The following is a 26,660-nucleotide window of genomic DNA, read 5'->3' on the forward strand; positions in this document are numbered from 1 at the left end:
CTCATGCAGCTCGATATTAAAAAAACAAACAACCCAATCCAAAAATGAGCAGAAGACCTAAATAGACATTCCTCCAAAGAAGACATACAGATGGCCAAGAAGCACATGAAAAGCTGTTCAACATCACTAATTATTAGAGGAATGCAAATCAAAACTACAATGAGGTATCACCTCACACCAGTTAGAATAGGCTGCATCAGAAAATCTACAAACAACAAATGCTGGAGAGGGTGTGGAGAAAAGGGAACCCTCTTGCACTGTTGGTGGGAATGTAAACTGATACAGCCACCATGGAGAACAGTATGGAGGTTCCTTAAAAAACTAAAGGTAGAATTACCATATGATCCAGCAATCCCACTACTGGGCATATACCCAGAGAAAACCACACTTCAAAAAGACACATGCACCCCAATGTTCATTGCAGCACTATTTACAATAGCCAGGTCATGGAAGCAACCTAAATGCCCATTGACAGGCGAATGGATAAAGAGGTTGTGATACATATATACAATGGAATATTACTCAGCCATAAAAAGGAATGAAATTGGGTCATTTGTAGAGACGTGGATGGACCTAGAGACTGTCATACAGAGTGAAGTAAGTGAGAAGGAGAAAAACAAATATCGTATATTAACACATATATGTGGAACCTAGAAGAATGGTATAGATGAACCGGTTTGCAGGGCAGAAATTGAGACACAGATGTAGAGAACAAACGTATGGACACCAAGGGGGGAAAGTGGCAGGGGGTGGTGGTGGTGGTGTGATGAATTGGGCAATTGGGATTGACATGTATACACTGACGTGTATAAAATTGATAACTAATAAGAACCTGCTGTATAAAAGAAAAATTAAAAAAATAAGATACAAGGATATATTGTACAACACAGGGAATACAGCCAATGTTTTATGTTAAAAAAAAAAAAAAAAGAATAGTAGGCCAAAGTAAGCAATGGTGTTCAGGGATTGGTCAGTGGTTACCTTGTGGGGCAGTGACTGTAAGCCAGCATGGGGGTGCTTTGAGGCTGTTTCTTAAGCCAAGTGCTAGGGACACAGCTCTGTGTGTGTGTTGTTTAATGCATGTTTCTGTGTATAAAAGAGTTAAACGAAAAGGTTTTTAAAAATCCAGCATCGATAATTTAGGTAACCAGTTCACTATAGAATGTAAGTGGAAAACTGATAGAAGGTGATTCCGTAGAGTTACAAAGCAACAGAGTATGGAAAGCCTATATGCCATATTAAGGCATTGTACTTGGGTGTATGGACAGACACAGTGGAGAACAATGAAGGCTATGAGCTATACCACGGCTAGATGTGCATTTGAAACAGATCTTTGGTGGCAACAGGACAGAGAAACAGACAGTGTATAAAGAAATTGGAGCCAAGGAGATCATTCATTTACTCAACCCATATTTATTGAAGGATTACTGTGTCAGCATGGGCGATATGGCAGTGAACAAGACAAAGTCCTTGCCCTCATGGAGGTTACCCGGTAATTGGGAAAGCAGATGATAAATAACACACAAATAAAGACACAAATAAGATATCAAATTGAGATGTTTTATAAAGAAAAATTTATTACAGTAAAGAAATCGTGAAAGGAGGAGGTTGTTTTAGATCTGGTGGTCAGGAGAGGACCCGCTAAGGATGTGGCACTTGAGCAGAGACCTAAACAGGATGAGGGAGTGAGTCATAAAAATATCCAGAGAGGAGAGTCCCAGGCAGAAGGGACAGCAAACGCAAAGCTTCTGAAAGGGAACAAACTTGGTGTATTTAATATTCAAGGAACGTCACTGAGGAGGAGAGTGCATAATGGAGAAAGCGGTTGGAAATAAGATCAAAAAGGTAACAAGGTGCCAAATCATGAGGGTCTTCTAAAACATGGTAAGGACATTAGATTTTCTATTACTCAAGAGATAGGAGGCGGCTAAGTATCATAGCAAATACTGCCAAATCTTGGTGGCTTATTAGCAAAGCAAAAGTTTATTTTTTTGTTCATGCAAAGTCCAATGGGATGTGGTCAGAAGGTTTTTCCTAGTCACTACCCTTTGCATAGTGGAGGGTCATGGTCACTTGGGGACCAGACTTCTTGAATATTAGGAATTCATCACGTTATGCTCTTAAGGTCACTCTGGAATCCTAACATTCTTGAGCCAGCAGGTAGAAGGGAGAAGAAGGATAGAGTACCATGCACCCACTGCTTAACCAGTTGACCTGGAAGTGACACAATTCTGCTCGCATTCTCTTGGCAAGAACAAGTCACGTGGTCCTCCTGTATGCCAGGAATAACCAGGAAATGGAATCCCCAGCTGGGCAGCCACTTCCCAATATCAGCTCCATAAAAAAAGGGGAGTGTGACTCTTTGGAGATCAGCTAAATGAAATTTCTTTGTTCCAGGTTTTATCAGAATTAGGATGAAAAGCCATTGGAGACGCACTAATAGGGTAGTAACAAAGTCTTTAAAAATCCCCCTGGCTTCTGGCTGAATTATAAACTGTGGCTGTGGGGACATTAAAGAAGCAAGGAGACCAGTTTTGAGGAAGTTTCTTTAGGTTAGAAATGATGGTGACTTGGACCAGGGTGATAGCAGCACAGGAGGAAAAATGTAGTTGAATTTGGGATAGATTTTGAAGGTGGAGCCAGTAAGATTTGATTATAGGTTGGATACGTAAGATATGAAAGAGACTAAGGAAAGGATTTTGGCCTGGAAAACTAGGTGACTGGGAGGTGCCCTTTAATAAGATGCTGCCCAAATGGCATCTTGCTTCTCAAATGTCATCTTAATTATGCCTCCCATGCCACCCTGTTTTACACTGTAGCCCACGTGAAGACCAGGAACTCTTGATCCTCTTCTCTCTACTCTGTTCTTTCACTCATCACCCATCCTTTATAATATACTGTGTAATTTACATATTTATTATGTTGATTGTCTATTGTTCGTACTAGAGTGTAAGTTCCATCAGGGCAGAGTTTTGTAATGTTTTGGGCGCTCATTTTCCCATGTGCCTAAAAAAAGTGTCTGGCACAGCGTTGTCTGGCTCATGTGTGGAATGAATGAACGGTGGACACGGGAGGAGTAGGTATAGGTGAGAGCATGGAATGAAGGCCTTTGCTCGAGATGCTTATTAGACATTCAAAATATGTTGGATAGTTGGATATACTGGTTTGGAGTCCAGAAAAGAGGTCGTGCATGGCGATGTAATTTTAGTAGTCAACAGCATATTGACAATAGATTCTTAAGGCTATGGAACTGGATAAGATCATGTAGGGAATTATGAGAAGTCTGGAGTAATTAACTGGGTCAGACACTGCTGGGAGTTTAAGTTGAGGACTGAGACTGACCATTGGATAGCAACGTGAGGTTCTTAGCAAAACAGTTTCATGGAGCGGTTGGGATGAGACTCTGATTGGAGTGAACTCAGAAGACAAAGGGAGTTAAGTTGTGGAGAAAGCGAGTGTAGCCAAAATTTTTTAGAGAAATTATTACCAAGGGGAGCAAAGAAACAGGGTGATATCTGGAAAATATCCAGCATCTGGAAGGAAAAGGGTCAAGGGGGGTATGTCTTTTTTTAGGACAAAAGATATTACAGTGTGTTTACATTGTGATGAGGTTGATCCAATAAAGAGAGAAAAAAACAGGTAATTCGGGAGAATGGGGGAGAACCACAAGAGAAAGGCCCTTATGTAGTAAGAAGTAATGTTATACAGTGCACACAAATGATGGGATTAGGAAAGAGTGAGTTTATTTGGATAAAGGACAATTATAATTTTTTTAAGATAAGAGATTGAGGATCTGAACAGTGAAACTAGAAAGGAGGAGATAGATATGAAAGAATTAAGCACAGAGAATCAACATATTCTAGTCCTGTATGGAGGAAGAACTTCTAGAACCGTGGTTCTCAAACGTGAGCACGTATCAGAATCACTTGTAGGATTTATGAGACACGGATTACTGGGCCCAGCCCACAGATTACTGATTCAGCAGATCCAGGATTGCATCTGAGAATTTGCATTTGTAACAAGTTGCCGGTGCCTCTTTCTCAAAGTACCATGTGGAGTCCAGCAACGTCAGTATCCCCCAGAAGCTTATTAGAAATGCAGAATGTCCAGCTCCACTCCAGACCCATTGGATCAGATGCTGCCTTTTAACAAGTGATTTATTTGCATGATGAAGTTCGAGAATCACCGTTCTAGGATAGTGTTTTTCAGCCTTGTCCCCAGGTGATTCCAGCATGCAGCTATGATTGAGAACAACTGACTCGGGGTGACCCCAAGGTATATTGCCTGCATGACTAGGTGAATGTGAAGTGTCATTAAATAAGATAAAAAATTCATGGGGAGGAGCAGGTGCGTGGAGGTTGACAGAGTTCAGCTTTTGACACGCTGTATTTGAAGATTCCTTTGGGACGTCAGCTGAAGCTCTTCAGTTGAGTGTTTAGATCTTGAAGCTGGGAGAGAGATGGAAGATCAGTCTAACTCAGTGACAGATCTGAGCGTCATCAGCATGGAAGTAATAATTAACACTAGGGGTGTTGAGGACCTCAGCTCAAGAAAATGAGAAACCTGGCAAAGAGGTCCAAGGAAGGCACGTGAGCCAGGGTAGAAGAAGAGAACCCTGCAGAACAAGTGGGAAGAGCAGTGTGAAAGGTGTGAGCACAGGCAGGAGTTGGCAGGATGCAGAAGCTAAAGTGAGGGTTGTAGACAGAAGGAAGAATCAGTGATGTTTTCTGTCTCAGAAAGTTGCAGTAGGGCTTCCCTGGTGGCACAGTGGTTGAGAATCCTCCTGCCAATGCAGGGAACACAGGTTCTAGCCCTGGTCTGGGAAGATCCCATGTGCCACGGAGCAACTAAGCCCATGCACCACAACTACTGAGCTTGCGCTCTAGAGCCCTCATGCCGCAACTACTAAAGCCTGCACGCCACAACTACTGAGCCCACATGCCACAACTCCTGAGCCTGTGTGCCACAACTACTGAGCCCATGAGCCACAACTACTCAGCCCGCATGCTGCAGCTACTGAAGCCCACACGCCTAGAGCCCGTGCTCTGCAACAAGAGAAGCCACCGCAATGAGAAGCCTGTGCACCGCAACAAAGAGTAGGCCCAGCTCGCTGCAACTAGAGAAAGCCCATGCACAGCAATGAAGACCCAATGCAGCCAAACATAAATAAATAAATAAATAAATAGATAGATAGATAGATAGATAGATAGATTTATCAAAAAAATAAAAAAGAAAGTTCTAGTAATATAGACTGAAAAATATCAGTTATCTGTCATTTGGGAAATCACAAGTGGCCTTGCCATGCACAGTTCTGGGCAGAAGTAGCTGCAAAGCCGTGGGGCAGAAGTTTTATCAGGAAACAGGAGACAAGGAAGTGGGATTGTCAGACATGGATGACCGTTCCAAGAAGCTTGGCTGTGCCGAAAAGGACAGAGTGAGTGCTAGAAGATGTCAGTGGAAAGCAAGTTTTCAACTTGGCCAAGACCGGAATCTTGCCACTGGCCATTAGGAAAGAGCCATTGGTTAGTCAAGGGGGAAACTACTGAATCAAGATGTCGGGAAGAATGGAACCCAGGGCATCTGTGGGGTCAGCCTCAGGAGGAGCAAGAAGGTGGGTATGAATACAGATAAATTTGTAGTTGAGGGGTTGGGAAGTGGGAAAATTTATGTTTAATAGCTTCAATTTTCTCTAGGAAGTAGGGGTCAAAGTCATTTGCTTGGAAATAGTTGGGGAGGGATCTTGGAGATTTATTTTTTAAATTTTCATGTACTTTCACAAAAGATAAAAACTCCTATCTATATGTAGAATATATAATATACCTAGATTTTTAAAATTATGTTTCATAAACTTTGTTCCTTATGAAATAACCCATTTCCAAACACTGACCAGGAAAGATTACTATTAAGAATACCCAAAGATGAATTCCTACCCAATATCCTTATTTTCAAACTTAATTTTCCTCCAACGCTTCCTCCTTGTTTCACTTATAACTAAAATTAGTTGTTTTTATTTTGATAATTTCTCATTGTATCTCTCTTCTGCTTGTTAAGTTAATCATTGGGGTGTTTGTTCTTGCTGTTTCCCATGTGTTGAAGTGTTTCTACTCTCTCCATTCTCACCATTCCCATCTCATTCCAATTAATTCTTTTCAAGCAAGATTTCTGAATGCCAAACCTCTCCTTGTAGTCTCAATCACATGAAGACAGCCTTTATGTTTTTGAGTTATAAGTATAATACATTCTTATATAGAAATGTAAACCATATAAAGGAGGAAGTAAAGTATCAGTTCCCAATTTTGTGTGTGTGGGTGTGTATGTTTGTGTTGCTTTCTGTGACCCTTTACATAAAGTCCCAGTCAAAGTAGGTTGGAAAAAGGCAATTTGTCTCCTAATCCTGGATAAGAAACCTGGAGGGGATGGTCAATTTTATGTCACTGCCATGTCACTCTGCATGGTGTGTGTCAACAGTTTCTCTTTCATGAGCTGGTCCTTGTGTCATCCAAACAGCATAAAACCTACCTGGCTCTCTTGGTTTTTCACTATAGATTATTGGGGGTGGAAGTTTTTTAAATTATAAATTGTTGAAGAATATGATTCCAGAAGTTTGATGGAGTCCCGTTCCCCCTTGGCAGATTTGGGCTTTGAGTCCCGACATGTCTGGTCCATTTGCCCAGCTCTCTGATGGTGAGTTGGGGTCCACCTCAGCCTCTCAGTTACTAGCAGAGATCTGGTGGGGAGTGAGATGGACCCACCTGAGGACCTGAACCTGGTGTGTTCTCCCCACGGAGGCGGGAAGCAGAGGAGGGCAGGGATGCCCTGATACTATGGCCTAAGGAGTCTGTGCTCTGACCAATAGGACCAGCCACTCCTCCCCAGAGAGAGAAGTGGTAAGAGATGGGTGAGAGGCACTGTGTTACCCCATCATGGGGAGGAGAGCTGACTTCTCTGCCGTGAGTAGTAGGAAGGATGGGCGGGACACACGAAGCTGAGGATGAGAAAGATGAAGGCCATCATTCGTGACCACACACTAGTGGATGGTAGAGTCTGAATACAAACCCAGATTGGTGTGACTTAAAACCTTAGCCTTTGTGGGAATGGATCTCACTTCCACGATGCTTCCTTCACTGTGAAGACTCACTGGAATGTAATACATTCCTAGAGATGGGGGGGTGTGGGTCAGCTTTCTCTTATGTGTGTAGATGGCCAGGAATTTGATTGTGGATTCATAGACTAAAAAGAGGCAGAGGAGAGCCTGGAAAGTAGCCCCAGACTCAGAAGCAACCCCAAGCTTAAGAGGAGATGGGCCTGTGAGATTGTTTCCCAGTTCTCCATCCTTCGCTTTCTACCTTCACTCACTCTGAGATGCCTTGATGTGATGTGACAGCTTATTTCATGGGTCCCAGTAATAATTAATATGGAAAAAATCAATTGACTTGAAAAATTGGGAAACTGGCCTATACCGTATATTATTATTTAGGAACGATGTAGAAACAAAGCTAAAAGTGCCTGCCTGGGAAGAAAATTGGTCTCTCTTGTCTGGTATCTGGAGTTCTGCAGCTCTTGAATGAAGGGGAGGGGGTGGGTATTATTTATTATCACATGTACTTAAAGAAAAATAATTTGATCAGTGGCCGTTCTAAGTGGTTTTTGTGTATCTTTCAGATGTCGCCCATTTAATGTGGTTTGAAAGACTCTATGTTTGGCTTCAGTGTTTTGAAAAATACATCTTGTACCCAGCAATCATTTTGAATGCCCTTACTACGGATGCATTTTCAATAAGCAATTACCGGAGACTTGGTACCCAGTAAGTGGATAACTGTTTATTTTCATCATGATTTGGATCACCACGTTTTCAAAATCTAGTGGGTTTTCTCTGAACGGGCTGCAGCAGAAGCCAACTTCTGTCTACTAATGATGGGCCACGTAACAGTAAGCCATGGTGGTCTTTGGCTTAAACTCGCTGGAGCTAGATGGTTATTGTAGAGGGACTGGGGTGCAAACGAAGTTAGATCTGCTTGGAGTGATCTTATGAATAAACGTCAGTAGATTTGAAAATCATCCTGCGAAAGCTTAGTCAGGAGCCTTAAGAAGATGACGGAAGTGCAGTGTGATTCCAGGGTTCCTGGCATTCCAACCGTCGTGCTTAGAGCTTTATTATGAAGTGCCTCTAGCACTTCATGTAGCAAAGACTCGAGCATTTTGTGTTTGAGGGAGGGGGAACTTAATCACTGTTACTGCTCTCTTTGCATTTCTGAGGAAAAGCCTCATAATTTAAAAAAATGGACCACAGAGAGACTTCATGTCATCAAGATGCCCGTTTTTGCAAAGCATTAACAGCGTATAGCTGAGTTAGTGGTTTCATATTTTAAAAGGAACTCTGAAATTACAAACGGAAACCTACTTGATAATTTGTGGATGTGTTGTTCTGACAAAAGGTTGACATTTCTGTTCAAATAAGTTAATAAAGGCGGATGATGTGAAAGAGATTCCTTCCCAGATTTGCATATGAGTCACTTTGCTTAAACGTTATGTGCCCAAATCAACCCTGATTCATAATCCCAAGCATGCCTACTCTTCCTTTTGGGCTGTGATGAGGACAAATTAATTAATATTTGCCCAAGATTGAGCAAACTCAGGTAAAAGGCACGCGAATTCTCGGTTGGACCTTGAGTAGATTCATAGTCACACGAAGCAGACACTAAACAAAATGACCCTATAACCTTCCTGTCTTTATCAGACTCTGCCTTCCTTCCAGTCTAGAACTGTTTCAGTCGGACCAGGGCAAGAAGTCCATGCCCTTTGGTGTTTAAAATCCTAGACTTCAGATCCAGGGATGAAAATTAGTCTCACTGGATAAAGAAGGCAGGTGATGAGATTACAGACCTCTTGTATAGTTTGAGTAGGGCCCCATCCATGAGCTAACCCTACCTCTAGAACATTGAGTGCTTTTCTAGTAAGCAGGTGTTTCCAGTGTGGTACCATCTTGGCTGACCCCATGACGACATTCTGAAACAAGGCAGATCCCCAATTTTCAGAACAAGGACTCACAGTCAGAACCAAAGCAGTCACACATGTACCAGTGCTGCCCTGGGAGAGCGACCTAAAGGATTGAAAGTCCTCGCTTCCTAACATTAGGACTAGGACTTCAAGCTAAGCCTGCCAGTTGAGGCCAAGCAGCTCTGGCTGTTGGCAGAGAATGGATGCATGGGTTGGGAATCACGCAGAGTCAGATAAACAGTTCAGAGAGAGTCTACTTTGAAGTAAGATTAATCTCTATCCCCTGTCATTTTTTCCCAGACACTGAAGTCAGAAAGTAGCACCTTAACCATGTACCTCCAAATTATCTTAATTTGATGATACTAACAGAATTCTTTTTCTTGGAGCCCAAAGTTGATAACTCCTTTATATTCTTGAGGCATCCATCTGACGACTTAAAAAAAATCTTTCAAGATTTCAAGCGCCCCACTAGACCAGCTGTTCTCAGACAGGATGGCAGGAGGCCATATGTCAGCATCACCTAGAGACCAGTTTCAAACTGTGTAAGCCCAGCCCACACCCTGCCCTCATTGAGACCCATGGTACCAGATAGTGAACTCTTCAATGACAGGCACTGTTTCTTATTCAGCTTTTAGTACCATCGGTCCAGTAAGTGGTAGAAGGATGGATGGATGGATGGATGGATGGATGGATGAATGGATGGATGGATGATTGAGTGGGGGGCTGGTAAATGATGAGTGGGTGCATCATGATAATTGGTTAGGTATTTATATTTCCCAGCCTGATCTAAAAGGATGCTTTGCACCTGTCCCAGGCCATTGTTCCCGGATTGCTACCTAATCCTTTATAAGACCTTTAGCTAAGCCTCCAACAATCTATGAATCATTGAATGTAACCATTACCGTTGCAATGTTATAAAAAGCCATAAACGTCACTCCTTAAGATCTCTCTTAGTCTTCACCAGTCATCATTAATAAACATAAAATGAATGCTATCCATTTTAGTCATAGTCACGGAAAACAAAATTTAGAGTTGAGCCTCATCTAGATTTGGCCTGAATAACCCGGAAAGTCACTGATCTCCTTTGAAAACCAGAATATTCCTAGTCTTGGGACACCTTATCATTGGGATCCCCCCAAGGGCTCTGGCTATGCCACAGGGTTTCTTGTACCCTAGGCTGTTGTCAAAGGTGAGTGGACCTGAAGTCATGTTTTCATACTGATTTTTCAGCACGGGCATTAGTTGTCCAGTGGAAAAGGAAAGGGTCATGGAGCAGTGCTCAGCCTCGCTGCAGGAACAGAGGTTGCTAAAGGTCTTACCGCTCTCCCCAAACCTGCATGTAATCAAGGGCTAGTTTTTCTCAGAAGCCAAATCTAAGCCTATCACACAGGGCTTTGACCAAACCTCGTCAGATGCATCCTAGGACAGGGTGGAATCAACTGCAACACTAGGTCTGAAGGCACATAAATATCAGATTGGGGCTTCCCTGGTGGCGCAGTGGTTGAGAATCCGCCTGCCAATGCAGGGGACACAGGTTCGAGTCCTGGTCTGGGAAGATCCCACATGCCACGGAGCAACTAGGCCTGTGAGCCACAACTACTGAGCCTGCGCGTCTGGAGCCTGTGCTCCGCAACAAGAGAGGCCGCGGCAGTGAGAGGCCCATGCACCGCGATGAAGAGTGGCCCCCGCTTGCCGCAACTAGAGAAAGGCCTCGCGCAGAAACGAAGACCCAACACAGCCAAAGATAAATAAATAAATAAGTAAATTTATTAAAAAAAAAATCAGATTGAGGCCAATGGAATTGCTAACATTAGATCTTCTTGATGACAAAAATTACAGTTTTGTATTCGATAGATGCCAAGACTTGGGAAACACGTTTTGAATGCCCCAGTCCTGAGACAGGATATTATTAATGCTGATAAGGGTCTAGAGCTCAGGATCCCTCTAGGATTAGGGAAATTCAGGCCTGCCTCCTCACCCCCATTTTCTGTACTTAGAGAAAGAAGACCTCTCTTTGTGATAAACAGCAAAATCCTACTGTACAGCACAGGGAACTGTATTCACTATCCTGTGATAAACCATAAAGGAAAAGAATGTGAAAAAGAATACATATATGTATAACTGAATCACTTTGCTGTACAGCAGAAACTAACACAACATTGTAAATCAACTGTACTTCAATAAAATTAAAAAGAAAAAAGGAAACCTCTCTTTCAAGTGCAACTGTTCCCTGGAAAGTATTGCCACTTTTGTCTTTCTTTTTTGAGTTCCCAAATAGGATGTTCTAATTGAGGGGATTCTGGCTAAAATGTGCAAGGCCTTCTTTCAGAAAGACCCCCTCAAGGTGGCAGTGGCTTGCTCTGTCCAGCTGTTCTGAGCACTAATCAGTTGCCTTCCCATCTCAAGGTGGCTAGATTACTGGCCTCACTGTCTGCTAGAATTGCACACATGGCACATGCTTCTGACACGTGTTAATAACCCGACTCCCTAGACGGGAGCATTCAGGAGTTCAGTCCTCACAGCAAAGTCCTGCTGTTTCTCTGCCGGGCTGCCTCTGTCGTGCTCCTTAACTCCAAAGGCCTGTGTCATGGGGGCCCGTGTCATGTTGATGATGTAATTTTCAGTGGAAAAAAAGGGAGATCAGAAAGCTTATGTTTACAAAGACAACAAATACGGTGGAAAACATTGGAAGTGAATGTGTAAAGTAAAAACGGCATTATTGAGATAGTGGGATTTTTTTCCTCTTTTCAGAATTCAATATTAGCTGTTGTCACGTCATTGATTCGGTGAGATTCTTTTGTCATAGAAAGGCTTACGCTGAGCAGATGCTGACAGAGACAGCCTGCTGTGTTGTCTCCCTTGCCACCAAGCTCCCTGTGGAACCTGGCCGGGCAGTAGTCCTTCAGATAAGCTCCAAGGGGAGCTCTGTGTCCCGGATTGCAGAGTTCCGGGGAGGGCAGTTAAGCTGACTCTAGCGGCAGAGTCTGTGTTGGCGAGTCCCTTGGGATGGAGTTTCACTCCCAGCTCCTCCCTGTGTGAACTTTAGACTCAAGCTCTGAGACGCAGTTTCCTCCTCTGTACAACGAGGACAATAAAGGGCCCACCATCTTGGCTTTTTGTAAAGCGCGTAACGCACAGTAAACGCTCAAGAAACGCGAGCCCTTGTCACTCCCCTGGTAAGGTACGGGCTGTCAAGTGATCGCTTCCTTTCTGTCCTTTTCAACAGCTGGGACATCTTCCTGATGGTCATCGCGGGCATGAAGCTGCTGCGGGCCTCTTTCTGTAACCCAGTTCACCAGTTTACCCACCTGGGCTTCACCGTCATCTTTTTCCATTTCGACTACAAAGACATTTCAGAGAGTTTCTTACTGGATTTCTTCATGGTGTCCATTTTATTCAGCAAGGCAAGTAAATCAGCTCTTTTCTTCCTTTCGATACGTAAAAGGTGCATTTCTCATCAAATGCTCTAAGAGTTTGAAACATTTTCTTTTAAAAACAATGAAGGCATGAATTTACATTGAATTACGTATGCGTGTCACGCTCCTGCTGCCACATGAGGAACATTCCCCATGGAATAGAAATATGCCATGTTATTTGCCAAAAATCACTAATTAAGATGAATTAGCCGTTTGTGTTGCTTGAAATTTTATGACCTTTGTCTCTGTTAACAATCTCATTATGGAACTTCCTAGATCTCAAAATGCTCTAAATTAAAGATTAGCCACCAGACTAATTTTTTTTTTTTTTTTTAACTTAGCATTTTGCCTCCTGAGGTAAAGTTTGAGATGTGGGACCCGAGGGCCAGGTCCCTTGGAGTATTTTCTTTCCCTTGGCTTGTCTCAGGTCAAGATTTCATCAGTTGTAAATTCATCCATGGGCAGTGAGAAACCCTAATCACAATTCAGGCAAATATATGGGAATGCAATCTAACGTTTAACATGAGGGAGATAAAGTCCTTGGGATACTGGTCTGAGTGTACGTGTTCTGAGCACCGTGACAAAGCTGGGGTGTGTAAACAGAAATTGGAAAAAGAATTTGGGAAGCTCCTTCCTCATGCGCCCTGTTGAATACAGCAGCCATGGGTTTTCTGCCCTCGGATTGACTTAACCGTTCCCCCTTTTGGTTAATAATTTTTAGATTCTAAGGTTTTTTTTTTTTTTTTTCCTGAACTTCATTTTTTCACCCCTATTGATCATTTCTGTGAATTCCTCTCTTTATTACCTGTCCTTCACCTGGCTTCCTCTTTACTTGTTTTAAGTGACAAAAATTCAAATATTATAATTGTCATATTACTTCAGCAGCCCTCCCCTGTTTTCCCATCTTATGCCCAAGCTCTGGCTTTGGTCTTTTACCCACAAAGATTTGTTTTCTGTTTGTCTGAGTTCTGTTTGGTCGTGATAAGTTTATCCCATTTTTCTGGTGATTCAGATCACAGGCTTCCATAATCTGTTTTCCTTCATTATGTCTAAATGTCCGTGATCTCACATAATAAATGTAAAATTGTCTCCTATGATCTTGAAAGCATTGATGAAGTTATAAATTATTTTACTACTCACAGTGGTAAAAGCTTATTATCAGGTGCAAAATGGACTGGAACAGATTGAATTCCTAACTCTGGCATTATTTACATGTTGACCTGGTAACATTTATATTCCTTTCTGAAACGCTGTCTCTTGTAAAACTGAAAATAATGATGCCAGTCTCACTTAGGCGTCAAGAGGATTGATCAACGTAAGTAGGAAAGAAGTTTTTAAGTAGCGTGTGCTTTCCAAATATGAGGCAGGACCTTTAAAGCCATTTTAAGTAGAAAAAGAGAAGTTACACCCTGTTTAGGACATGAAGGAGTGCGGCTGCTTCTCTGCAGTGAACCATCCGTGTCAGTAGCGTCCTGTGTATGTGAAAAGTGCCAGGTGAACAAAAGCAGAGCGGAGAGGGGTGAATGAAGTGAGTCTTCTAAGTGATTCCACATTGCAATAGAACAGGGATTCTCATGTGCTGGGGGGCAGGCAGCCTCCCCACTGAGCCGCCTGCCGGTCAGCTGGGAGCCAGTCACTGCTGAGACGTCTGGTAGCTGCAGGTGTCCAGATCAAGAGGCTTGCTGGACGCAGAGGAAGGATTTATGCAGAGCTGTTGTTCATTCTTCATGGCCACGAGGGCACTTTGTACCATCCTGAGCGTAATGAGTAGGGTGGGACCCGATGGGACATAATCCGAAACTAAATCCATAAAAACTCAGTGCTACAGGCATTTGAGTTTCACTTGCCATCATCTTTTTTAAAAATTTTATTTATTTATTTATTTATTCTTTTTTTGGCTGTGTTGGGTCTTCGTTTCTGTGCGAGGGCTTTCTCTAGTTGCGGCAAGCGGGGGCCACTCTTCATCGTGGTGCGCAGGCCTCTCACTATCGCGGCCTCTCTTGCTGCGGGGCACAGGCTCCAGACGCGCAGGTTCAGTAGTTGTGGCTCACGGGCCTAGTTGCTCCGTGGCATGCGGGATCTTCCCAGACCAGGGCTCGAACCCGTGTCCCCTGCATTGGCAGGCAGACTCTCAACCACTGCACCACCAGGGAAGCCCACCATCATCTTTTTGAAGCACCAGTGAAAACACTAAAAATTTCAGGCAGAACCAGCGTGACAGTGTTCCTTTTTCCCCTAATTGAGAGAGCATTAGCACGCGTCATTTGAATAGTCGGCTTTTAGGCTGGGAAAAATAGCTGAGTCTAAAAGAAAACAACAACAACAACAACAAGTGAGACAAAAGCTAAAAAAAATCAGCATACTGTGTAGCAAGTCAGTCCTGACACATCCCTGACTCCGTCTGTGCCTGCTCACTCTTCATCTTGACAGAGCTGGTAGCAGGGCATTTTCTGGAATGAGAAACCAGATCTGATTCCGACAAAAAAATACAGTTAAAGAAAGAGACAGCATTTGAGGTCTTCCGGGAAAGAAAAGCCGGTAGACAGAAAATGGTGGCAATGAGGAAGGTGACAGTTAATGTTTCTTGTAAAGATCCTGCCTGCTTACCCCAACTGCTGCTTCCTGTTCATTCTCCTCATTTTAAGACATCTTTTTAAAAATTGTCTCTATTAACTTATTTCCTAGAGGCTTTCTAGACCTCCAATATTTTTAACCTCTTTATTGGAGTATAATTGCTTTACAATGGTGTGTTAGTTTCTGCTTTATAACAAAGTGAATCAGCTATATGTATACATATATCCCCATATCCCCTCCCTCTTGCGTCTCCCTCCCACTCTCCCTATCCCACCCATCTAGGTGATCACAAAGCACCGAGCTGATCTCCCTGTGCTATGTGGCTGCTTCCCACTAGCTATCTATTTTACATTTGGTAGTGTATATATGTCCATGCCACTCTCTCACTTCGTCCCAGCTTACCCTTCTCCCTCCCCGTGTCCTCAAGTCCACTCTCTATGTCTGCGTCTTTATTCCTGTTCTGCCCCTATGTTCTTCAGAACCATTTTTTTTTTAGATTCCATATATATGTGTTAGCATAGGGTATTTGTTTTTCTCTTTCTGACTTACTTCACTCTGTATGACAGACTCTAGGTCCATCCACCTCACTACAAATAACTCAATTTCATTTCTTTTTATGGCTGAGTAATATTCCATTGTATATATGTGCCACATCTTCTTTATCCATTCATCTGTTGATGGACACTTAGGTTGCTTCCATGTGCTGGATATTGTAAATAGAGCTGCAGTGAACATTGTGGTACATGACTCTTTTTGAATTATGGTTTTCTCAGGGTATATGCCCAGGAGTGGGATTGCTGGGTTGTATGGTAGTTCTACTTTTAGTTTTTAAAGGAATCTCCATACTGTTCTCCATAGTGACTGTATCAATTTACATTCCCACCAACAGTGCAAGAGGGTTCCCTTTTCTCCACACCCTCTCCAGCATTTATTGTTTGTAGATTTTTTGATGATGGCCATTCTGACTGGAGTGAGGTGATACCTCATTGTAGTTTTGATTTGCATTTCTCTAATGATTCGTGATGTTGAGCATCCTTTCATGTGTTTGTTGGCAAAGTATATCTTCTTTGGAGAAATGTCTATTTAGGTCTTCTGCCCATTTTTGGATTGGGTTGTTTGTTTTTTTGATATTGAGCTGCATGAGCTGCTTGTATATTTTGGAGATTAGTTCTTTGTCAGTTGCTTCATTTTCAAATATTTTCTCCCACTCTGAGGGTTGTCTTTTCATCTTGTTTATGTTTTCCTTTGCTGTGCAAAAGCTTTTAAGTTTCATTAGGTCCCATTTGTTTATTTTTGTTTTTATTTCCATTTCTCTAGGAGGTGGGTCAAAAAGGATCTTGCTGTGATTTTTGTCATAGAGGGTTCTGCCTGTGTTTTCCTCTAAGAGTTTTATAGTGTCTGGCCATACATTTAGGTCTTTAATCCATTTTGAGTTTATTTTTGTGTATGGTATTAGGGAGTGTCCTAATTTCATTCTTTTACATGTAGCTGTCCAGTTTTCCCAGCACCACTTATTGAAGAGGCTGTCTTTTCTCCATTGTATACTCTTGCCTCCTTTATCAAAAATAAGTTGACCATATGTGCATGGGTTTATCTCTGGGCTTTCTATCCTGTTCCATTGATCTATGTTTCTGTTTTTGTGCCAGTACCATACTGTCTTGATTACCGTAGCTTTGTAGTATAGTCTGAAGTCTGGGAGCCTGATTCCTCCAGCTCTGTTTTTCTTTCTCAAGATTGCTTTGGCTACTGGGGTCTTTTGTGTTTCCATACAAATTGTGAAATTTTTTGTTCTAGTTCTGTGAAAAATGCCATTGGTAGTTTGATAGGGATTGCATTGAATCTGTAGATTGCTTTGTGTAGTATAGTCATTTTCACAATGTTGAATCTTCCAACCCAAAAACATAGTATATCTCTCCGCCTGTTTGTATCATCTTTAATTTCTTTCATCAGTGTCTTACAGTTTTCTGCATACAGGTCTTTTGTCTCCCTAGGTAGGTTTATTCCTAGGTATTTTATTCTTTTTGTTGCAATGGTAAATGGAAGTGTTTCCTTAATTTCTCTTTCAGATTTTTCATCATTAGTATATAGGAATGCAAGAGATTTCTGTGCATTAATTTTGTATCCTGCTACTTTACCAAATTCATTGATTAGCTCTAATAGTTTTCTGGTAGCATCTTTAGGATTCTCTATGCATAGTATCACATCATCTACAAACAGTGACAGCTTTACTTCTTCTTTTCTGATTTGGATTCCTTTCATTTCTTTTTCTTCTCTGATTGCTGTGGCTAAAACTTCCAAAACTATGTTGAATAATAGTGGTGAGAGTGGACAACCTTGTCTTGTTCCTGATCTTACAGGAAATGGTTTCAGTTTTTCACCATTGAGAACAATGTTGGCTGTGGGCTTGTCATATATGGCCTTTATTATGTTGAGGTAAGTTCCCTCTATGCCCACTTTCTGGAGGGTTTTTATCATAAATGGGTGTTGAATTTTGTCAAAAGGTTTTTCTGCATCTATTGAGATGATCATATGGTCTTTCTCCTTCAATTTGTTAATATGGTGTATCACATTGATTGATTTGCGTAGAAACCTCCAATATTGTTTGTGAGGGAATACTGCTCTTTAGGGGTGTTCGTTGCACGATATGAAATTTTGTTTGTTCAGTAGATTCATCAGAGTCCTGCTTTTGACATGTCCTCTCATTTATCGTTGCCAAATCCCTAAGCTCTTTCCCCAGCCTGGCCCCTATTCTGCTAAATAGCAAAACCATTGTTATCCTGGCAGCCCACCTCACAGAAGGGCTGCAAGATGAATGCAGAGACCTTGGAAGGGCTCCAGCTTCCTTGGGAGAAAGGAGCTGCGTGAATAGTGGACTCATTATTATTGCTATGTCAGTTGCCCCTAATCCTTCAGGTTTTATGGGTGGAAAGAAGGACAGGATGAGATTACAGAGAGATGATCTGCGGAGTGAGATCAAAGCACCGAGGTCCAGAAGATGAAATAGATGGCTTCCAGAGGGCCTGCCTGTGTGTTATTCTCTCCCTCCCCGAATCCGTGAATCCCCCCTGAGGTCTGGAAGATGAATGTTGGCTGGTCTCCTCAGTCTGCCAGATCTAGTGAAAAATGGGACGTCATGAGTTCTGGGCCAGAGCACAATAGGAAGGATTTAGTGCAGCCCATGCATTGACAAAAAGGGTGGGACATTCCTAGTGGCTAGGCTGAGGGCTGGGGGGAGGCAGAGGGAAAGAAGCATCCCTGCAGATCCCATCCTGAGACACATGATGCTCCAACCACACACCCCATGCGACTCAGCACCTTTAAGGAGTCAGGCCCATCCGTCCTCCCTCCCTCAGCCTCTCAATCCCTTTCCTCTCTCTCTTCTGCCCCATTGTTACGGACCAGGGTTCTTGGCCTCCTTAGTCAATAGAAATTGATCGGAGGCCGGACAGGAAATTCAGGTAAGGCTTTACTGGGGCCTCTGCTACAGCAGGGAGGAGCGAGAACAAACAACAGGTTCCCTTGCTTGTTCACTCCCTCAGGGGGGTGGGGCGAGCTGGTTCCTTACATGGGGTGAGGGTAGGGGCAGGTCCAGGGCTCGGGCAGGAGGGGTGGCTCAGGTGATTTGCCCACCCCTTTGGTGGTGCTGTGTGCAGGGATTCCGCGCAGTGCCTTGATTTTGCTCCCGGCTCTTCAGAAGTGGCAGTTGGGCTTTTTGGTCTCTTCATATCTTGTTGTACAGAATTTGCCCCAGCTGCCTGTGCACGCAGTTATTTTTTAGTCTCTTATAGTTTCTTGGTATTTTGTTGCTCGAGGGGATGTTTGTCCAGGTGCAAACCCCGCAGCAAAGGGTCCCAGGTCCCAGGTCCTAGCCGTCACCATCAGTCATTCTTCTCTTTTAAGAACCAACTAATGTAATGAACTTGTAACATTTCTGATATGCCTGGGTCTTTGGGGGACAGTAAGACATGCTCCAAGTAAGAATATGTGGTCGTGACAGGAACCAAGGTGACAAAGGTTTCACGCTCTCCCACTGGTCCTGAAAAAGTTCTCAGAAACCATCTTGTCTTGAAATTTTTAGTAATTTTTAGTTGGAGAAGCAGGACTTGAAATAATCCTGCCAGAGGATCATTCTGCCAGCATTTCCAGAATGTGTTACCTGTGAAATTCTGCAGGCCATTAGTTCAACGTGGGAGCTAGCACTTTTACCATTTATGAAATTAAAATTAATGGGTGAGGTGGTTTTTACATAAAGCTGTGTGAATGATGGCCCCAGAGCCACGATGAGAAGGGACGAATCTAGGAGGTGTTTAGGAGGCAGAGCTCATAACATTTAGTGACTGTGAGGGTGCTGGGGGAAGTGGAGAATAGGAGGCAGAGCCACGTCTGGGAGAGCTCACGTCGCGTCCTCCAGTGACTCGCTGGTGTCATTAATGAGGGCCAGGAAAAAAAGACATTTTGGGGAAAAAGATGTCGGTTTTAGATGTGTTGAATTGTGGAATGAGACGTGACAGGGGCCAAAGTAAAGACCTAGGGACAGGATGTTTTCCCATTTAAATATTTTACTTTACATAAGTGCTAAAAAATTAGGATCAGTTTAATAAAGTTAGAAACACAATGGAAAATACAGAGAAAGTCCATCTTTATACACACCCCTCACTCCTTAACCCCTTTCTCTCCCTAATGATAACCATTGTAACTATTACAGAATAATTCCTTCTACTCTGTTTTCCTATGTATTCACACACACACACTCACACACCCCATACACACACAAAACGTAAAATATTAATAGGTCATTCTTTACACATGTTTACTTCCTTTTTTGCTTAAAAATATCTTAGAGAACTTCCACGACAGTACGTGTAATATTGCTTCTTCCTTTTGACACCTGCATAGTATACCATAGTAATAATTTGACTAGCCATTCCACTACTGATAGACATTTAGTTTGTTTCCAATTTTTTTTCCTGTGGTAGCTGGGATTTCTGTGTTCACAAACTCCAGAAACCCAAATGAAACTGGCTTAATGAAAAAGGGGGATTTAACGGTTCACGTAACTGATGGGACGATTCAGAGGCTTAAACGATGGCATCGAAATTCTGTGTTTATTTCTCCTTCTCTCCTCTGCTGGCTTCATTCTTAGATTGGTTCTGTATGTATAGACTCCCTCCAGCTAATAATCCCAGAAAGAAGAGAAAGTATCTTTCCTGATGGTTTTAGCCGAAGCCCTGGGGAGCATCTCATTCACTCCTTTTGTGTCATGTGTCCATTGAGGAACTAGGCAAGAGGGACGCAAGCCCTCTAGTCAATGAGACCTGGCTCTTGTCTAACCACACTATAGGGACAGCGGGTCAGAGAGGGAAGAAAGGGAGGGCAGACCAGAAGTGTCAGACGCTGGTGCGCATGAGTGTTTCAGGAACACAGATTCCTGTGATAGGAATTGTTGGGTGGACAAGATGTACATGATAGGGTCTCCATAGAGAATCCTTCCAAAAGACATGTTGCTTCCAGCAAGGATGGCCAGCATTTAAGACCCAGGTAGAGGAGGAGGAAAAGTGACTCGTGAGACAAGGTAAAGTACAGTAAAATAGGAAGAAAGAAAAGAAATGGCTTCCAGAAGGAGGGAGTGGTCAACAATATCGGCAGCTTCACGGAAGTCAAAGTGCCCTTGGTAGAGTGGGCCCTCCGTGTCTGTTTGTAAATGACCAAGTATATTCATTGACCACAGGTCAGTGTATTTAAATGTGGGTATTTGGGGGAGCTTTATAGTACGCTATTCAGTGGAGCTGTATTTAAGGGAAAATTCTGCAGTCACAACCACTTTCAGGCTGTTAATGTTTTATCAGCTTAGAAGAGGTGGATGGCTTTAGACATGCCATTCTTGTTATGTTTAGAAGGTTTAGTCCACTGCCCTTGCCAGGAATAAACATGCCATATATGTGTGATGTGAAGGGCCACAGTACAATGTTTACTTAATGCCACCATCTCTAGGTTTGAAATGCAGGGCTTGACACTTAATACAAGAATTGAGTTCTTAGGCATCTCCAGCCAGGAAATTATGGACAGCAGAAGTTATTTTCTATGGGGCCATTCACCTTAGCATGGCTTCCCTCTGCCCACTCTGAGTTTTCGGAGGGTGACATCTGCGCGCACCTCCTCCACAGGGTCGTGATGTGGGCTAGTTCCTATCCTGAAATTAAGTGGTGGATGTAACATCTCTCCATTATCTTTTTGGTTCAGTAATGTTGACAGAGACTCCATTTTCCATTTTCAGTTTGTAGGTCCCTTTCCCTCACTGAGTTGAAGAATGGACTTATCAAGTTTATTGACCTTTTTCATAATTCTAGAATTTTCAGTAAGGTTGTCTCACAGTTTTCTCTCAACTAGATAAAACTCACTCCCTCACTCCATCAGCTCTTTCAAGGCTTTGCTCAGATTTGACCTTCTCAGTCAGACCTACCCTGACCACCCAGTTTTCATATCGCAACTTGCCCCTTCTCTGCCCTCTGCCCAGCTTCCCCATCTTTTCACATTGCACTGTATTACCTTTCTGCTGTGCCATCATCACCTTCTAACATACTCTCTCCTTGACTTGTTTTTTTTCATTTGATTGTCTCTCCCACCAGATTGTGAGTTCCATGAGGACAGAGATCTTTGTCTGTTTACTGATATGTCCTAATTTCCAGAACACCGTAGGAAAACAATAAGCCTCTGTGGAATGTTCAATAGTGCTGTTTTGCATGGACAGGTTAGAAACTTACGCGAAGTCACTCACTCACAGAGCCATACTTGAACTTGATCCTATTCGCAGTCTGCCCAAGCCCAGGCGTAAAAACTGGCCTGCAGAAGGTTCACAAAACCACTGCAGGAACCTAGCACACCTTCCAGGCTCTCAGGGACCCATGTTCACTTGTAGTTGCCACCAGGATGGTGCAGGAGAAAAATTTCACAGGCTCTGCACTCTGTCCAGAAACGAAGAACACATTCCAGTGTGTCTGTGTTCCCAAGAAGATTGGAAACTCCTCGAATGGTGGGACCCCGGGTGTGCTTATTTATTGCCCACCTGCTGCAACATCCAACAAAATGCAGGGTCCTGGTTAGGGTTAGGGTTAGGATTGGGTCACCCTAATTCAATTCATATTAATTAAATTCAGTTGAAAGATGGAAAAACTGGCTTGTGAGAAATGAAGTCCGAGCTTGGATGTGGTGGTTGGATGATGTTTTATTATCCTAGAGAGATGGTGGTTCACAGCAGGGACAGGGGAGCCCATGGGGGAAGGGGTGGTTTTAGATTGAGCATACGGGTCACTTGGCGTTCCCTCCTTGGGCTTTCCATGGTGTGTGTTTTGATTTTCTTGGCTTCTCATAAATCTTGTTTGGCTGCCTCACTGCTGCCTGCTGCCCCGTTCACAGTGGAGGACTTAACACATGGCCGGCAGAGCTGGCTCTTCCGCTGTGAATGTGTTGCTCTGTGCTCTGCAATCAGCCGAGCCCCTTTTGCAAAACTCAGAGGGAAAACACAATCTGCTTCTAGCTGCAGGTCTACCCCAGTGGTGACAAGCTGATGTCATCCAATTGGCCAGCTCACGGCGTGTAGCCACCGCTGTGACGCCACTTTTAACTGTGTCGTGTAACAGCTGAGAAGTGCCTGAACAGCCCCAAGCATCGTTTAGTCAAGATTTATAGCCTAACTCATCAACTTCCTTGTCTTCCACTCCCCAGGACAACACCCACATACCAGGGCCATGGGTTTCCCTTAACTCAAACCATGCAAGTTACTGTAATTCATCTCCTGGGAAGGGACGGAGGCCTGAAGTGAATGCTAGCAGCTTCTCTGCATCTCAGCCTTCAAAGTAAGGATCTGTTTTTCCTTCCCATTTAGGACATCAAGGCTGGTATGCAAGAGTTATATCTTTTTTTTTTTTTTTTCTTCATGTTTCCTTTTTTCTCATGCCAAAGTATAGAATAATAAATACATGGATTTAGTCATGTTGTTCAAACAGCAGCATAGTCCTGTGTGTCCCTGCTAATATGTCAAAGAAGTTTTTATGGGCTCTCATTTTTTAAAAAGTCTACAGCTTTCGCTGTAGAATCGAAGGGCCACTGCTGATGAATCTTCAGAGAAGAGGGCAGTGGTGTGTGTTTGAGGCACACAAAAGCTACATGAGTGGCTTCAGGGAATTTAGTAGAAGTGATAAATCTAGACCCTCTTCACTGAAAGAATTTGAAAACCTTCCTTTCTCAGCAATGAGGAAGCCCTCCTTAAAGGACTTCCTGAAGACAGAGCTCGATTTGGTTACAAGCCAGGGCGACATCTTCCTGACAAGGCTAACAACTGGCGTTTGCTCTCCTTTACTGACTGGAGGCTTCCGGTTCTACAGGATTTACAGACATGAACCTGGAGATTCCAAACAGTGTCCTTTACCAGGGGTTCATATTTCAGACAAGATCTTCTAGGTCATAGACTTTCTCATTCCTTCTTTCCTTTTGCTACCAGTTGTGGAAGTACCCTGAGTGGACCAAACCATGGTGCTTCTGCCTCAGTTGCAGAAAGGCGGTCAGCGACACTGAGATGGTTACTCTCTTAAAATATCCATCGAGAGAAAAAGGGGAAATACCACCTTTGTCAGGAAAATCAGTGGCAATTGCAAAGATCTGGCATGTAAATGAGAATCAGCAAGTAGCAAGAAAAATTCCATTGACCCCCATGTCCACTATAGCCTATGAGTTGAGTTAGTAAGACACTTGAGATCTTCTTTTACTCATTGTTTCACTTTCTGAAGAACACTTACTGCACTTACATCCACTACGGGCCTATATTACTTACCTGCTAGAAGATAACTGTACAACTATAACTAATACAGTATCGCTAACAATGAGCATACTCTTCAATGGAAGATGTGGGAGAGAAAAACATAAAAACTACTTTTGAAACAATGTCATAAAGGCAATAAATAAAAGAATCTATATTTATCGAGCGCTTATTATATGTTTGGTCCTGAGCTAAAAACCTAACATGGATTATTTCATCGACTCTTCACAATCAATTTCTGAGATAGGTACCATTACCATAGTTACTCTGCAGATGAGAGAACTAAGGCTCACAGGAGTATAACTTGTCCAAGATCACACAAGTAGTGAGAGGCAGAGCTGAGATGAGAACCTTGGTCTAACTCCAAAGCTTAGTCTTATAACCAGGATGCTGTACTACTTTCCATGCGGTAGGAAGTTATAAGCCAAATATTATGGGTTCTCCAGAAGGAGCAACTAATTAGGGCAGTAAAGGGAAGAGTAGCAGGAAAAACTTTGAACTACTTTTTAATTCCATTTTATTTCTTCTACTGACGTATTATTTATGTCTCTTTTTTAAAAATCATTGCAATTATATTAAGAATATAAAACTTAAGTTCAGCAGAATCTACCTTCAAATTATATTATACCATTGCTTGTCTAGTGTAAGGAATTTCAGCAGTTTCCTCCCTGGCATCCTTGGTGTTATTGTCATGTACTTTATTTTAATATATGCTAAAAACACATAATACGCTGTTACTATTTTTGCTTTAGAGCAAAATTGCTCTTCTAGGGCATTTGAAAATAAGAAAAAATGATTTATTGTCACCTTTCATTTCTGATGCTCTATTTCTTTGTGTAGATCCAAATTTCCAACCTGTATCGTCTTTCTTCTGCCTGAACTTCCTGAACAGTTTCTGTAGTATAGGTCTATTGTCAATGAATTCTGTCAGTTTTGTTTGCCCAAGAAAGTACTCCTCTCTCATTTTTGAAAGATATTTTCACTGGGTATAGAATTCTATATTGACAGTTCCTGCCCCCTCCCCCTTTTAACACTTTAAAAATGTCTCTCCATCATCTTTTGGCTTACAGAAAGTCTTCTGTAATTTTACTTCTGTTCTTCTCTGTGTAATGTGCCTTTTTAGGGGGCTGCCTTCAAGATTTTCTCTTTGTCTTTTGTTTTTAGCAATCTGATTATTATATGCCTAGTGTTGGGTAGGTTTTGTTGTTGTTATTTGTTTATTTATTCAATTGTTTGTTTGGGTATTTATCTTCCTTGGTGTTATCTGACCTTCTTGAGTCTGTGGCTTGGTGTCTGTCATTATTTTGGAAATTTCTTGCCCATTATATCTTCAAACATTTCTTTGTCCTGTCCTCTCTTTCTGAGGTTCAAAATATACATATGTTAGTTTGATATTGTTATATATCTCTTGGATACTCAGTAATGTTTTCTTTTTTAAATTCACTCAGTTTTATCTTTGTGTTTCAATTTAGGTCATTTTTCTTGATCTCTCTTCAAGTTCATTAATTCTTTCCTCAACTGTGTTAGTATGACAAGCCTGCTGAAAACATTCTGTATCTCTCTTGTGTGTTTTCCATTTCTATCATTTCCATTTGAGTCTTTCTTTTATACTTTCCACCTCTCTGCTGAAATTTTCCATCTAATCTTTCATATTGTGTACCTGTTCCATTAGAGCCCATAACATATGAATCAAAGTTATTTTAATTTCTGTCAGATAGTTCCAACATGTGTTTCATATCTGAGTCTAGCTCTGACTGTTTCTTTGTCTTTTAGGAGTCTTTTTTTCCTTGCCTTTTCATATGCCTCATAATTTTTTGTTGAAAGCTGGACTTCTTGTGGAGGGCCATAGAGTATAAAGCAAATAGCTTTTATGCCTGGAACCAGGCATGCCTTTCCTTCTGCTAGATTTTCAGCGCAGGGTTTGAGTTAACATAGTTAGGAGATGGGCCAGGTTGGGGATTTGTTATTGCCATGGTTACCCTCAAGGTACCACAGGCTTCAGAACTCCTGAAGGGATACCTTGTGTTTAGGTTGGCAGTTGGCTTCCAGAGTGATGTCTGCTCAATGCTCAGCTCTACACCCATGCTGCTCCTCATTGTGTCTCTTCACATGTGCTTGTGCCTTTCCTGTTCCTCTCCTATCAGCATCTGGTTTTACTTTTCACTTGCAACTTGTTAGCTTGGTGGCAGGGGGAGAAGGTGGAAGGGGAGGACATTCTCTGTTTTCTAATTAAACCTCAGTCTCAGGCCTTCACCCTGTCCCTGTGTCCTTCTCAGTTCTCTTCATCCTCCTCCAGCTGCAGTTGGGTCCAGCAGGTACTCCTGCCCCTTCCTCAGGAGTGGGGTTTTTGTTGCTGTTGTGTCGTTCCCTTCCCCCAGCTGCAGTGAGTCTTCACCAATGCCCTGGAGATGACAGTGTTTGCTGACCTTTCCTCTGTAGACTGAAATATGTGTCCCGTAAGAGAGGTCTGGGGAAAGGGTGTAGCAGAGTTTTGTGCTCCTCCGTGTGTCTGCTGTTTGCTTCCTTCAGGTCTGTACCACATCAGACACTTCCTTAGGGTTCCCTCTGACCTTTTCTGTGAGCACCCAGGGGAGTGCATGGAGAAAGAGCCTGCAATTTCTATAGCCCCCAGGGGGCTTCCTGGTGTCCTACGAGCCCACACTTGACTATCACCAAAATTCATCAGCTCTTTTGGACACACGCTTCCTACCAGTTTCTGGTGACGTCTGCCCCAGGTGAGGGAGTACTTACCTCGTTTCTCCCTGAAGGTGCTTGTCTGTCCTTAGATTGTGGGCCAGCTGGCTTCTCTACAGCCCAGTTCTCCAATGGGTTAAAAAAGCAGTCATGAATTTGTCTGGCTT

At 42.7% G+C, this 26,660-nt stretch overlaps 1 protein-coding gene across 3 annotated transcripts in view; it reads left to right on the top strand.

Moving 5' to 3' along the window:
- PCNX2 (pecanex 2) overlaps positions 1–26,660 on the top strand; it is a 291,197-nt gene that overhangs the window by 150,317 nt on the left and 114,220 nt on the right. For all 3 annotated transcript variants that reach the window (XM_082422950.1, XM_082422951.1, XM_082422952.1), the window contains 2 exons: positions 7,663–7,804; positions 12,224–12,401. In XM_082422950.1, coding sequence (XP_082279076.1) covers positions 7,663–7,804; positions 12,224–12,401 — 320 coding nt within the window. The remainder of the gene's footprint in view (positions 1–7,662; positions 7,805–12,223; positions 12,402–26,660) is intronic.

This window comes from Balaenoptera physalus, assembly GCF_965194825.1.
Source record: "Balaenoptera physalus genome assembly, chromosome: 14".
Lineage (NCBI taxonomy): Eukaryota > Metazoa > Chordata > Mammalia > Artiodactyla > Balaenopteridae > Balaenoptera > Balaenoptera physalus.